The sequence below is a fragment of the Mus caroli genome, chromosome 6, assembly GCF_900094665.2.
Source record: "Mus caroli chromosome 6, CAROLI_EIJ_v1.1, whole genome shotgun sequence".
NCBI classification, from domain to species: domain Eukaryota; kingdom Metazoa; phylum Chordata; class Mammalia; order Rodentia; family Muridae; genus Mus; species Mus caroli.
Window position 1 is genome coordinate 43,290,897 of NC_034575.1, and position 15,053 is coordinate 43,305,949.

The following is a 15,053-nucleotide window of genomic DNA, read 5'->3' on the forward strand; positions in this document are numbered from 1 at the left end:
TGTGGCTTCACAGAATGAGGTAGTATTCCTTCTGTTTCTATTTTATGGAATCGTTTGAGGAAAATTGGTATTGTTTCTTCTCTGAAGGTGTGGCAGAATTCTGCACTAAATCCATCTGGCCCTGAGCTTTTTTTGGTTGGGAGGATTTTAATGACTTCTTCTATTTCCTTGTGTGATATGGACCTGTTTAGATAGTGTACCTGCTCTTGATTTAACTTTGGTATGTGGCATCTGTCTAGAAAATCATCCATTTCATCTAGATTTTCCAGTTTTGTTGAGTACAGGCTTTTATAGTAGGATCTCATAATTTTTTTTAATTTCCTCTGTTTTTGTTGTTATGTCTCCCTTTTTGTTTCTAATTTTATTAATTTGGATATTGCCTCTTGGCCCTTTAGTTAGTTTGGCTAAGAGTTTATCTATCCTTTTGATTCTTTCAAAGAACCAGCTTTTGGTTTTGCTGATTCTTTGTATTGTTTTCTTTGTTTCTATTTGGTTAATTTCGGCCCTGAGTTTAACTATTTCCTGCCTTCTACTCCTCTTAGGTGAGTTTGCTTCTTTTTATTCTAGGGCTCTCAGGTGTGCTGAGAATTTGTTGTGTAAGTTCTCTCCAGTTTCTTTACCAGGGCACTTAGTGCTATGAACTTTCCTTTAAGTACTGCTTTCATTGTGTCCCATAGGTTTGGGCATAACAGGTCAACATTTTTATTAAACTCCAGGAAGTCTTTAATTTCTTTCTTTATTTCTTCCTTGACCAAGTTATCACTAGTAAAGAGTTGTTCAGTTTCCATGTGTATGTGGGCTTTCTGTAGTTTTTGCTATTATTGAAGACCAGCTTTAGGGCATGATGGTCTGATAGAATATATGGTATTATATCAATTTTCTTGTATCTGTTGAGGGTTGTTTTCTGACCAATTATATGGTCGATTTTGGAGAAGGTACCATGAGGTGCTGAGAAGAACGTGTATTCTTTTCTTTTAGGGTAAAATATTCTGTAGATATCTGTTAAATCCATTTGGTTTATAACCTCTCTTAGTTTCACTGTGTCTCTGTTTAATTTCTGTTTCAATGACCTATCCATTGGTGGGAGGGGGTGTTGAAATCTCCCACTATTATTTTGTGGGTTCAATGTGTGTTTTGAGTTTTAGTAAAGTTTCTTTTATGAATTTGGGTACTCTTGCATTTGGGGCATAGATGTTCAGAACTGGGAGTTTCTCTTGGTGGATTTTGATTCCTTTTGATAAATATGAAGTGTCCTTCTTCATAATGCTTGATAACTTTTGGTTGTAAGTGTATTTTATCCTTGGACCATTTGCTTGGAAGACTTTTTTCCATCCTTATACTCTGAGATAGTGCCTGTCTTTGTTGTTGAGGTGTGTTTCTTACATGCAGCAAATTCTGGATCTTGTTTGTGTATCCAGTCTGTTAGCTTATGTCTTTTTATAGATGAGTTGAGTCCATTAATATTGAGAGATATTAAAGAGAGATGACTGTTGCTTTCTGATATGTTTGTTTTTGTAGGTTGTTTTATGTGCTTGTGGCTCTCTGTTTTGGACTTTGTTGTTGCTTAATATCTTGTCCTTTCTTTGGTGCAGGTAGGTATCTTCCTTGTGTTGGATTTTTCCTTCCAGGATCCTCTGTTAAGCTGGGTTGCTAGATAGATACTGTTTGAATTTGGTTTTGTCCTGGAATACTTTGTTTTCTCCATCTATGTTGATTGAAAGTTTTGCTGGGTATAGTAGCCTGGGCTGGCATTTGTGTTCTCTTAGAGTCTGCATGACCTTGAACGAGGCTCTTCTGGCTTTCATAGTCTTTGTTGAGAAGTCTGGTGTAATTCTGATAGGTCTACCTTTGTATGTTACTTGGCCTTTTATTATTATTTCTTTGCTCTGTGTATTTAATATTATTTCTTTGCTCTGTGTATTTAGTTTTTTGATAATTATGTGACAAAAAGATTTTATTTTCTGGTCCCATTTATTTGGTGTTCTATACTCTTCTTGTACCTTTGTGTCCATCTTTTTCTTTAGGTTGGGGAAGTTTTCTTCTATGATTTTTTGGAGACATTTTCAGGTCCTTTGAACTGAGAATCTTCATTCTCCTCTATTCTGATTATTCTTAGATTTGGTTTTTTCATTGTGTCCTGAATTTTCTGGATGCTTTGGGTTAGAGTGTTTTATGTTTTGAATCTTCTTTGACTGTTGTGTCAATCTCTTCTACCGTATCCTCTACCATATTCTTCTACTATATCTTCTACTGTATTCTCTCTTCTATCTCTTGTATTCTGTTGGAAATACTTACATCTGTAATTCCTGACCTCTTTCCTAGGTTTTCCATTTCCAGGTTTGCCTCCATTTGTGGTTTTTTTTTTTTTTTTTTTACTGTTTCTACTTCCACTTTTATGTCTTGGATTGCTTTATTCAATTCCTTCACCTGTTTGCCTGTGTTTTCCTGTATTTCTTTCAGTGAGTTACTGATATCCTCCTTAAAGAACTCTATTATCTTCATGAGATAGGATTTTAAGGCAGATTCCTGATTTTCAGGTGTGTTGGTGTATTCAGAGCTTGCTGTTGTGGGAGAACTGGGTTCTGATGATGCCCACATATTTTGGCTTCTGTTGCTTATGGTCTTGCGCTTGCCTTTTGCCATCTGGATATCACTGGTGTTTGTTGGTCTGGGTGACTGTCTGGAGTCTACCTCTTTTGTCCCTAGGTTGCTACAGATCTCCTGTTAGGCTTGTGGCCTTGGCTGTATCAGACCACCTGTGCAGCCTTCCAACTGGGGGTTCTTCACAGGGGCAGAGAAGCTGCTGATATGTTTCCTTGGCTGCAGTAGATCTTGTGGAAGGCCTTCAGACTGTTGGGTCTTCTGTGGAGCAGTCAAGCTGTTGTGCAACTGCGCTAAGTGCAGCCTATCCTCAACTGCTCTGAGAGCAGAGGGTCCTCAACTGCTCTGGGTGCAGAGGGTCCTCAACTGCTCAACTGCTCAACTGCTCTGAGTACAGCAAGTCCTCTAGGATGTATTGGGATATGGAGTCTTCAGGGGAGCAGACCAACTATGGGTCTGCCCCAGCAGCAAGGACCAGGTGAAAGCATCATTACCCATTCTTACAGTGATGCAACTGTCTTTGAGTTGCCCATGCTCCTATAAGTAACCCCTCAGCCATGTCCCTGTATGGAACTTCAATAAAATCATTGATTCACCCAGGTCATGTAGGGATTGGGTGAATAAACATTTGTTCGTGCCTCCCCAGGAATGTCGCATGGCCCCTGTTACTGATAGTAAGGAATGTAATGAGGACTGATGGATCCTAGAGTGAGTATCTGCAGGGTCAATCCCAGTGTGGCTACCTTTCTCCTGTGGTAATGGGATAGTTTGTCTCCTTGTTGTGATGGCAGTTGCATGCTCCTCATGATGAGCGACAAGACATGCAGCAGGAGGAAGCTGTCCAACAGCAGAGCATCCTTAGGGAGATATCTCTGAGAGGCAGTTTTCCTCTGTGTGATGTGGAATGACATGTCTTCTTGATGAATGAGGTTTGGTGTGCAAGTAAGGGACATTCCCAAACTAACTGGTAAACTAGAAAACATTATCATTCCTGAAAGTAGCACATTTGGGACAAGGCCATAATCAGGGCTGTGACAGCTGTTGCTTGGTCTTTGATGTGGGTAATATGACATGCAGCCGAGGCTTGTCTGTCTTCCCAGAAAAGGGTTGCTTGTGTAAGGGAGGAATTACAAGAAAGAGCCATGTTGGTGGCTTGTAAGGAAAAGAAGGAAGAGGGGAGATGGGATGGAGGTATGGGCTTGCCATTTCTTACAGCTACCAGAGTGCAAAGGAGAAAGTGTGCACATTAGACCCTGCCTCAGAACCATTTCTAGAACCATGAAAGTTGGAATTTCTGGAAATAATCAGACAATGAGGAGGAAGAAAGAGAAGAGGAAAGTGATAGAAGATACACTTCATGCCCATTAATATAGCAGGGGCATCCATAATGCAGCAAGCAGATAGGAGTGTAGATAATGATCCTTTGTGGGAACTATGACAGGCAGGTAACACTCTGCATCTCCCTGTAAGTGGGGAACTAAGGACCTTCTGTGACCAGGCTTATGAAGCTTTGAGACATGTGGGCAGATAAGGTCTGTCTGAGTGCTATGGAGGCAGAGAGACAGCAATTTAGATCCCCATTGCTCCTTGAGACAGAGGCTGTATCACCTGAAATAACACAGAGAACTCAATCCCTGAAGGACTGGCTCACGTGAGAGACCAGGGATGCTTGTCATCGCTGGGTGAACTCCTTGTGAAAATTGGGGATTAGAAGGCAAGAAATAAAGGGCAATCATTGCTGAGGGAGGTGGCGTACAAGACACAGTATCTGGTGGCCTGTTCATAGGTCTGGGTAGGAACACAGAAAAGCCAAGAGATGGAATTGGTTAAGCAGGGACTCTTAGAGTCACTGTTGAGCCCCAGGGTGGGTCATGATCTTTATGAGGTGGGAGAGGCTCTGGCAGATCTGAATGGTTTAGACTAACATAAACCAGGTTTATAACATACTAGAGCAATCAAAAGGGGTTGAGAGAGAGAGAGAGCAAGTAGACAAAGAGGTCTGTCTGGCTCACTCTTGGGCAAATGCAGTAGCATTTGTATAGAGTCAGAGTTCCTAGAGAAAATATTGTCAAGAAGCTGAATTCAGTACTTATGAGCCTCTGGAAAACCTCAAGGCCTGGGCGATGGTTCAGTTGCAAGGAATAAATGAGAGAATTGGGCAGGCTAAGGAGAATAAACATATCCTAGGGGTACACAATAGCCCACAGAGTATGTTGTGTGTATTTCCCCTCTCCAGGAAAGTGCTCTCAGGAGAGAGACTGTTCCTCTATCCCAAGCACTTCCATCAGTCAGGTGTAGTTAGTGGAGAAGTGATGGCCACAGCCCTGGTCCAAAGCCTGTCACGATCAGAGTCAGTGTCGGCAGCAGCCTGGAAGCAGCAGCATCCTCTCTCATCTTCCACAGCTGAGGAGGTCAGGTAACTCATGGGAAATAAGTGTAGGGCTGGATGAGGTAGCCTTTCATCTATGCTGTTGCTGTTCTTCTGATGAGATGACTGGCAGAGGCCATGGGATTCTTTTGTGCTATGTTGGACCTTGCTAACATTTCTGTATTAGTATCCTTGTAACCATCTGAGAACAACTAGCATTCCTTTTTTGGAATGGACAGCAGTCAGCCTTCAGAGATCCTTTCATTATATAGTGCTAACCCTTGTGGCACAGCCACATCCATTGGCAACAGCAAGAGTCATGGAGCCTGCAACGTTGCTTCACACAGTTCCAGAAAAGCTGAGTCTCTGTGTGCTGCATTCTTGGGGACTTTCTGCATTGTGACTCAATTTATATCTTTTCCTGAGAAAAATTATGTCTGAATCTTTCCTAGGAAAGATCCTAAAAGTAACTTTATCTGGCCATTGTTTGGAAGTCTTCCTTTTGCCCTGGAGATTATTAAGCGTAGACAGGCATGTAGCTAGATGAGGCTGTTACTCCACGAATCTCCTTAGGGTATCTGCCCCTGAGTAAACTCAAGCAGTATAATTGGTGCAGGGTAAACAGAGACAACTGACAAAATCTGACTGGCCAGGAGAATAGGTTACAGTGTCAAGCTCTCTTTTTATTATAGGCTTAGAGTTCTCTAAAAATGTAGTTTAAAGATAATGGGTCATACGGGGTACACTCCTGGAGGAATAAACTCAGTAAATAAGATAGACTGACTAAAACAAACTTTTTCTACTTCATAGCGTAGATGATGAAACGCATTGTAAAAGAAGTTAGGCATTAGTATTTTTTATTCATAAAAGGACTGCTTCAGATATTCTCTGTTTGTGAGGATGCTTTAAAACAGCAAACAATGTCAAACTTAAAACAGGCTTTTGTATAATAAATGGGTTTGCTTTGGAGGAGACATTTGTTTAGATTCTTTAAACTAGAGTTGTAGGGCTAATAATAATAAGAATCTCTTCTATTTGTATTTTCTAATTGTAATTGAGCGTAACCCTGGGTATATAATGAAAAGTCAAACACATATTCTATGCCACTTGGCTAGTCATTAGTCAGACTTCGTTCTGTGAAACCTGTATAAATAAAGACACTCCTGGTTTCTAGTCTGAGCAGCAGAAATGACCTGATTGACTGCTAGCAAGTCAGCTGAGAGGTTGCCCTGACCACCGTGCCTGGCTCACTCCCTCCCCTAGCCGATTCCTCATCTCCTCTACAGTCGGCTCTGTCAGCAAAGACCCTCTGACTCTCCTTTCAGGCTGGGGAGGATCCTCTGGGAAAGCTCCCGGACATTTGAATGTCCTAGATTTGGGAAAGCATCTGGAAAGCTTCAGTAGCAAAATTGATCAAAGGCATGAGTGGAAAGGGTCACTCCCCAAACCTCCTGAAGTGGTTGAGTAAAGATACCAGTGCCGAATGATATAAAGTTCTAGAAGAACTTTGAAAAATATGAATGGTCTTTACCATTGTAACTGTTATGGTCTAACCCCCTCTCTCTGGCCATAGCTCTAGCATTTTGTTCCATGCCTGCCAGCTATTTCATCTTGTTGCTATAACATGCCTGCCAGTCATTGACATAGACAAAGAACTTGACTCAGAGCAGGGTCATGCTGACCACATACCCTGTTGTGTTCTGTTTGTTCTGAGGTCTGATAATCTTAAGAAATTCCACAAAGCTTCACGTAGGACCCATCAAATTGAATGTCAATATGACCTGTTGAGTCTGAAATAGCTTGAGTCAGAGCTGACCACTGGGCAGCACTTCCTGCACCTGTGTATGCACCCATTGTGGATTTTGTGGGGTTTTTTTCTTTATAAGCTGACAGAAAAAGATATTTGATGTTATAGTATCAGACCCAATTCCAAACTATGTCCCTGGTCTGACCAGTGCATTGAGTTGTGTATTCAATAAACCATCCCTGACTGACTGAGAAAGAAAAAAAGATACCAGTGCCAAGGGTAGTCTACCTCTCTAAGAATCATGCCCAGTGGAACTCCTGTGACTCCCACACCATACATGCTATGGCCACTACTGCTATCTAGACCCGAGCTTTATGCTCTCTCTGCCATGGCTGGCTTTACAGTCCCAGAAGGGAATGTGCAAATTACTGGGAAGAAAATTATTACAGTTCTGCTTAACTATGGACCCTGTACGCTGTAATACAACTTTCCTAACAATATATTCCTGCTGGTGCAGTAGTGGTACAACTCTTGTGGATACAAGCAACTGCTTTGTTATTGGATTTAAGGCCTACTCTGCAGGAAGTAGCCACACTGGGTACGGTAATCCAGTACAAAGATCTGTAATTCGGGGTGTTGAAGGTCTCTGTTGTAGCTTTATTAAACAGATGTGATGTACCTGGCAAATTGCTTTCTAAACACTTGTGTTTATCCCCAAAGATTATCATCCTTAGTCATTACAAGAAAAGATTCCCCCCCCCCCAGTGGGTGGTGGTTACTGCAGATAATAGTAACCAGCCAAACTGCTGGGAATAAATGGCTATTGTCATGCTATAATGCCCAATGCTCAATGGAAGGAAATAATCAGATCTTTATATCACACCCCACCCCACCCAACCCGCAAGACACAGATAACATGTCAGAAGGGATGGAAAGAAAGTAGCAGTTGGAGAAAGGGGTTGTGCATTGGGGGTTAAATAGTCATTTCCTCCTAACTGAAGCATTCCATACTGGAAGGAGGAAGGACACTCATAAAACCTAGGAAGCTAACAAAACCTGTGAGGCTCAGGAAGTTCAGAAAGTTCAGGGTTAATAAACAGGAAGCAGCTGCTGGAGCAGAAGATACTCCCTCCACTGGAGCTTCTTATTGACAGGCAGAGAGCCAGGGATGCATCTTTCATGAGTCGCCTTTGAGTTACTTATGTTCCTTCAATTAACCCCAATGAACTCACTGGTTGGCCAATCTAGACTTAAGTGGCATGTGCTTAAACTCTAGACAGTTTAATATTGATCTTTATGTGTTTTGCTTCTTTAAAATATGCCCAGTGACTTTGTGTTCATCATTTCATGTTAATTTGGCAGCACCACACTCAGCCATTCAGCCTGTTTCCTCTCAGACCCTAACCTCTTCTCCTGCAGGTTTCCGCGTGGACGCTCGGACACTTTCCGCGTGACACTTTGTGTCCACAACTGCATGGGAACCCCTGTGCCTGGCATGAGCCCCAACAACCTCCAGCTCCCCATCTCTACAGCAGCTGGGATCCATGCCCACTTCTGAGCCTGTCAGGATCTCTTCCACATAATTGCTTATCTGCAGGACATGCACGCAGCAACCTCACTGCCCACCCGCTGCTAACTGCATCCCAGAACATTCGTACCAACCCTGCTTGCTCTCCCACAAGTTGTCCCAGAGGTTCCTGCTTCCTACACATCTATGGCAACACGTGGCATCCTCCAGCTATCTGATTTCTGGATATTTGCTTAAATCTTATTGTTGAATGCTTTGGATTTTTTCAAATGGCTACATTTACTCTTGAGCCCTTTTGGTTTCCTTTCTTTTAAGTTGTGTTTGAGACTCTTTACCCAGGACTCCATAGAGATTGTCTGACTGATTTGCAAGCACCCTGTGTGTATTCTAGATATTGGTTCACTCATGGTTTTAGAAATGTGGTCCATTGGAGCAGTCATATACATTATTCACTCCTTTAAAGAATGCACACCAGCAGATTGTGGTATATGACAGATACATGCAACCATCAGCAATTTTTGAACATTGTTCTCACCTTAAAAAGGTATAACCATGCTTATCACACCTCATCCCCTCTTCATACCCCATCTCCAGCCTCATCAACCAACACACTTCTAATCTGCTCTACAGATCACATCCATTCTGGAGAGGACGGCTTCTCTGGACACCTTCTATCAATAGAACCATCTAATCTATAACCCTTTTGAAAATGGCTTCTTTCATTTAACACAGTTGTAATAGACAACAATGGTGCAGCACATAACAGTGCCTCATTCCTCTCTGTGGATGAATAACTATATCACATATTAAGCATCCAAGTTTCTTCTGCTAATACCATTGTAAACATTTGTGCACACATCTGTGCGAATGAATGCTTTTACTTGAATATTTGTCTACTGGAATTTCTAGGTCATATGGAAAATTTATGTTTATTCATGTTTTCCAAAGTGACTGCCTCATTTTACATTACCACAAACTGTGCATAAGGATTAAGATTTCTCTCTATCTTGCCAACACTTGTTAATGAATCTTATTTTTCTGTTCTACATATATTATTGCTATTGTCAGTGTTTTATCTGATTAGGCACACGGTAATTGTAAATATTATGAAATAAAGGTGACATTTAAGTACATAGATGCAATATCTAATGATCAGTAAATGTGGCATGGCTGTCATCTCAGATGTTTGTCATTTGTATTGAGAAATTTCCATCATTAGAACCAAAGACATTATGTTAAGTGAAATACACCAGCCACTTAAATATGGAAGTCAAAAAGTTGCTCATTGATCTCATAAGAAAAGAGACTAGAGCTGGGTGTGATGTCACATGCCTTTAATCCTAGCCCATGGGAGGCAGAAGTAGGTGGCTCTCTGTGAGTGTGAGGCCACCCTGACCTATAGAGGAGTTCTAGGCCAGCTAAGGCTACATAGTGAGACCCTGTCTTTCCAACACCATTAGAGAGATTATTGGTGAAGAGCCTAGGAAGGGGTGAAATATAGAGAGGGGAGGACTGGTGTGTTTAAAGATTGCAGTTGGGTAAGTGGAATAACATTCCGTATTCCATAGCACAGCGTGAAGACAGTAATTAACATCAGTAAATTATTTCCAAACAGCAGAGAGGAGTTTGAACCTGTCCTTACAATGATGTGCACATCTCTGGTGACTGACACGGACAAGGTATTTTATTCAGATGAATATCTACTCAAATACTTGCCCCTTTTAAATGAAAAGACACTTTTGTTTTTAATTCTGGGCATATGTGTTAAGGGAGGGCAGATTCTCATGAGTGCAGAAGCCCAAGGAGGCCAGAGGCTTCTGACTGCCTGGAGCTGGAAATCCAGGCAGCCTAGATGCTCACAAAAGCAGTGCTTTCTCTTAGCCACCAAGCCCCTCTCTAGCCCCACTTGCCCATTTCAGATAGAATTATCCATCCTTCTTCCATTGCTGCTGCCATCCTCCATATCCGTTATATCCACCAGGTTTTTGTGCTTTGGGGTCATTGCTAAGGCTCCCATATCAAACCAAGAATTAAGATTTACTCTCTGCCTTCTTCTAATAGTTTATGCTCCTGACTTTATATTTAGGTTTTGATCCATTTCAAGTTCACATTGGTGTGTGTGAGGTATCTGAATGTACATGACTGTATGTGACTCTATGTAGCTGTATGTGACTCTTTCCGGCACTTATAACCTATGCAAGTATCTTCTGCCACCAACTATTAAAGGGGAAATTACAGGGAAATGGTCCAAGGGCACTTGTACCTCAGCCAGCAGCACCCTAGTACCTGTCCAGGGAGGATCCCCATGGGCTATAGGTCCCCAGCTAGGTTGACCCATATCTCACCCTGCCCCTCCCTGTGGGGCGGGGTTCAGTATCTTCAAGAAGACTTACAGTGTCAGTGGCCAGGAACAAAGTCTGGGAGCTGGGGAGCGACGAAGCAGAGCACACAGGTGGGTTCTGATGGAACACCAAACAGGTAGTCAGGGGAAGGAGCAAAAGTGAGGTGACAGGGAACAGTGTGAGGAGTAGGGGGCAGGATGACAGAGAAGAAGGAGATCCAGGAAGCTCAAGAGCCTCGAAGGAGCTTCAGAAGGCCATCACAGGCAACTCCAGGGTGAGAGAAGAGGGCCCTGTGAGAGGGTGGCTGGCATTCCCTGCATTGGGAACTGGAAGGGTCAATCAGTGGCTACCAAGTCCTCCCTTTGCCTCTATGGCTCTGCCGAAATTTTCTCCTCCACACTGCCCATGTGACTTCACAAGAGAGGATTCTAAATGTCTGCAGCATTGCCTTCCTACTGGCTAAAGCAGAAACACATTTGGAGATAAGAGATTATAAAGAGGGAAGCCGGGCATAGAGGGCAGGAAAACACTAGGAACACACAATACTTACATTAATATTCCAGCCCCACCTACTGAAAAGCTAGTAAAGATAAGTGGTTGGTGGGGGTTGGGGTGGGAGAGGAATATGAAGTGCTGGGAGAATTTGGGAGTAAGGACAACAGACTATTATTACCTAACACCGTGGTGGTGTGTTGCATGTCGTCTACGTCTCCTCCCTGTTGTTAATATAAAAAAATAAAAGGATGGGCTGAGGGATAAAATTTATTTATGCTCTATAGTTCTGCCTGAATTCTTAGGGCCTAATGAAGAAACCTGTCTCTGTGGGATTTCCTAACTTTTCTTATGGTAAACCGTATCTGGATAAGACTGTCCTTTCTGTCCTAGTAAATAAGCATCTAGCAGACTAGCCCTGAGCTGTTGGCTCCATCTTTTATAATATTAATTAGTTACTGATTAGGTAACTTCCTAGTTGAACTTTTACTGAATACCAAGTAGTCAGCTACACGGTCTTTCTAGGATGTTGGAACACTGTCGAAGACTGACTGTACAAATTTGAAAGGCACTTTATTATGATAACACTGAAGAAGAGTACGTGGATTTTCCTCCACAGCCTTGGATAACAGGCAGGGAACAGAGAGGAGGGGGTGACGACTGGCTCCATAGTACAAGGCCATTTGGCTTGTTAGGGTGGGAGGCTGTGAAGGGCTTGCCCTTCTCACGGTAAGGTCTCCAACCTCTCTCACCACTATGAATTAAGCTTAATTAAGGCCACAGTTAACTGAGGTGATCAAATGATTTTCTCATCCTTGGATGAGTGGGCTTTAACCATGGCTGGGGGGATATTGATCCGATTTTTCCCGTGGGTGCTGTCATGACCCACAATCATGGCTCTTGGTATCTTTTGGGGAGGGGAGACAGAGTCTTAGAAAGATATTCTTGGTTGTAACTGGAACTAGATACCAACCTCTATCTAAATTGGGTGTATCTCTCAGGGGACCCAGAAATGATCAAGTTGGACCTTCCCCTGCAGTGAAATTTTTTGCATCCACACTAGTGTCCATAGTGTATTTGTATTATTATGAATCAGCATGCACAGTTTTTGAGTACTATACAGCTTCCAAGGGAGAATTGTCAACCTCAGATTTAGCAAGGCCTCAACAAGAATTATGTCACTAGTAACACCACAATTTGTGGCTCTAGGTGGAGGTCACTCTCCTCATCTCTGTTATTTCCACAGCCTGAGGAAGTAAGGGGACCTTGCAAAAACAGCAAGGGTGGAAAACCAGAGACCAGCTAAGGGACTAAGCCCATCTATCAGAATAAAAACCATTTTTTTTTAAATATTTGAAATTTTCACCTTTCTAGCTCTAGTAGCAAACCTAATCACAAATCAGACCGAAAGCCACAATACTGTGCTGGAATGTCTTTAGAATGAAAATAGTAGCTGCCACCTGTATGCTCTTGGGGGCAGGGATGCATGCCTGCTGCTGTAAGGATGGAGGATGTTGATTGACCTGCTTGAAAAACTGAGATCCAGACAATGAGAAAGTAACAATGCAAAGCTGCTTTTGGGGAAGTCCAGGTGCTTTACTCAGTTGCAAATTAGGAAGGCTCAAGCTCAGTCTCCTGCCTCCTGTGGGGGACCTGGCTTTGAGAGTTGCAAGAAAACAGCTTTTCTGGGAGCCTGTATTTCCAACTGATTTTTAGGCAAAAGAGGAATTTTTAGCCCTCAGAGTGATACTTACAAGAAGATTTAGGATCTGTGTTCAGCTGACGAATTAATCTCTTGGGCAGCCATGGCACTCCATCTTCTTCTCGTGAAAAAACACAGACCGAGCCCCTTCCCCAGATTAGAACCGGATCTGGACCCTTCCATTTGTTAGTTAGTGGGTCCTTCCATTTTACCAATGCATAAGAATTAGCAGTAACTGGATGCCAGTGGCAATCTGTTGTAGACTGACCTTTAATATCAGTTTGCAAAAAATTTAGAACAAATAAAGCAAAGGCAAGATGTGCCTTTGGTGACCTTGGGGGATATAACTGCCCCTGTTTTGTCTTAAAAAGCCAATTTTTAAGGTGTGATGAGGATGTTTAACTATTTCTTGTCCCATGAGGTTATAAGGAATTCCAGTTTTATGTTTGATACCGAATTCCTTACAGAATGAAATAAAATTTTTACTAGAATAGGATGGCCTGTTATCTGTCTTAATAAGTTTAGCAATTCCATGGCATTAAATGCTTGTAGGCAATGATCAATTACATTTTTAGAAGCCTCTCTTGCATGTAGAGAAGCAAAAAGAAATCCTGAACAAGTATCGATACAAACATGTATATATTTTAATTTTTCAAATTTCACATAATGGGTTCTATCCATTTGCCAAATATGATTAGGCATAAGATCTCTAGGATTGACTCCTAAATGTGGCACTGGAGATAATGTAATACATTTAGGACATTGTTTTACAATCATTCTCGCTTGCTCCTTAGTGATCTTATGTCAGAGCCTTAAGGTATGGCTAGAGAGATGAAACTTTTCATGATCACATTTGGCCAAAGCAACAGGATCCGAAATTAAGGCTTCTCCTATTAGAGCTCTGTCAATGCAATTCTTGCCGTTAGCTAAAGGTCTAGGAAGACCAGAGTGAGATCGTATATGGCCAATATAAAACGGATTTTTTCCGGCAAGAATGTTTTGCAATTTTGAAAATAAGGATCTTGACGGTGTATTAAAGTTAAACGTACCACAGGTCTCCAATAAGGGTACTGATTGCACAACATATAAACTGTCAGTAAAGATATTAAAAGCCTCATGTACAGACTGAAAGACCTTCAGTACTGCTGTTAATTCGGCTAACTGAGCCGAAGGCCAGGAGTCTCTATGATAACTTGTTGATTATTAATAAGATATCTAGCTCACCCTTTAGAGGAGCCATTAGTAAAAATCAATAGAGCATTATATAAAGGCTGTAAGGAAGTCATTTTAGGAAATATCACATCATGCATATTTAAAAATTTTATCAACCTATCTTGGGGGTAGTGGCTGTCTATAGTTCCGTTAAACCCTATTTGTGCAAGCAACCAATCTGTACTATGTTGTTTTAGCCAAGTGTCCTGACTTACGCTGTAAGGCTGAACAATAATATCTGGCTCTTTGCCGAAATAAGTTAATGCCTGCTTTCTTCTAGTTATAATCATCTGTGCCACTGCTTCATGATATGGCAAGATATTACGCTTAGGAGAAATCCTCGAATGTATCCACATTAAAGGGAATTTTTGCCATAGCAGTCCCGTAGGCACATGAGTCTTATTAAAAATTAACAGATGCAACAGCAAGGAGTAATCTATATAAGTGACAAATTGCTCTTCAATAGCTTTTTCCACTAGCTGTAAGGCCAGCAATCCTTCTGAGGTTGGGGATCTAGGGGAAGTAGGATCAGAACTCCCTTTAAGAATATCAAATAAAGGTTTCAACTCCCCTGTAGTAAGCTTTAAATACGGGCAAAGCCAATTAATATCACCTAACAATTTTTGAAAATCATTCAAGGTCCTTAAGTTATCTCTACAAATAACAATCTTCTAGGGAAAAACAGCTTGATCAGTGAGTCTAAAACCCAAATAATTATAAGGATCCTGAGTTTGTATCTTTTCAGAAGCTATTTGCAATCCCTTATCAGCTAAGGATTTTTGTAAGTCTCTATAGCACAAAAGCAAATCCTGGGGGTCTTTTTTCACCATCAAAACATCATCTGTGAAATGAATGATGTAAATCTTTGGCCATTGTTGTCTCACAGGTTGAATGGCTTGTGCCACAAACTTTTGACATAAGGTAGGACTATTAGCCATCCCCTGCGGGAGAATTGTCTATTGATATCTTTTTATAGGTTTCTTAAAATTTACAGAAGGAACACTAAAAGCAAATCTTTCACAATACTTTGGATGCAAAGGGATGGTAAAGAAACAATCTTT

General features: G+C 41.6%; 1 protein-coding gene across 2 annotated transcripts in view; it reads left to right on the plus strand.

The window, feature by feature from the left end:
- The first annotated feature begins 10,657 nt into the window (after positions 1 to 10,657).
- The window catches only part of LOC110296626 (amine oxidase copper containing 1), a 13,772-nt gene continuing 9,376 nt past the window's right edge, over positions 10,658 to 15,053 (plus strand). The window contains exon 1 of one of the 2 annotated variants that reach the window (XM_021165332.1): positions 10,658 to 10,696. Coding sequence is in view for 1 of the 2 variants with exons in the window: in XM_029478429.1 (XP_029334289.1) it covers positions 10,784 to 10,860 (77 nt within the window). In the remaining variant the exon portion in view is untranslated. Of the gene's footprint in view, positions 10,861 to 15,053 lie in introns of both variants that reach the window. The other variant, XM_029478429.1, reaches the window with a different exon arrangement.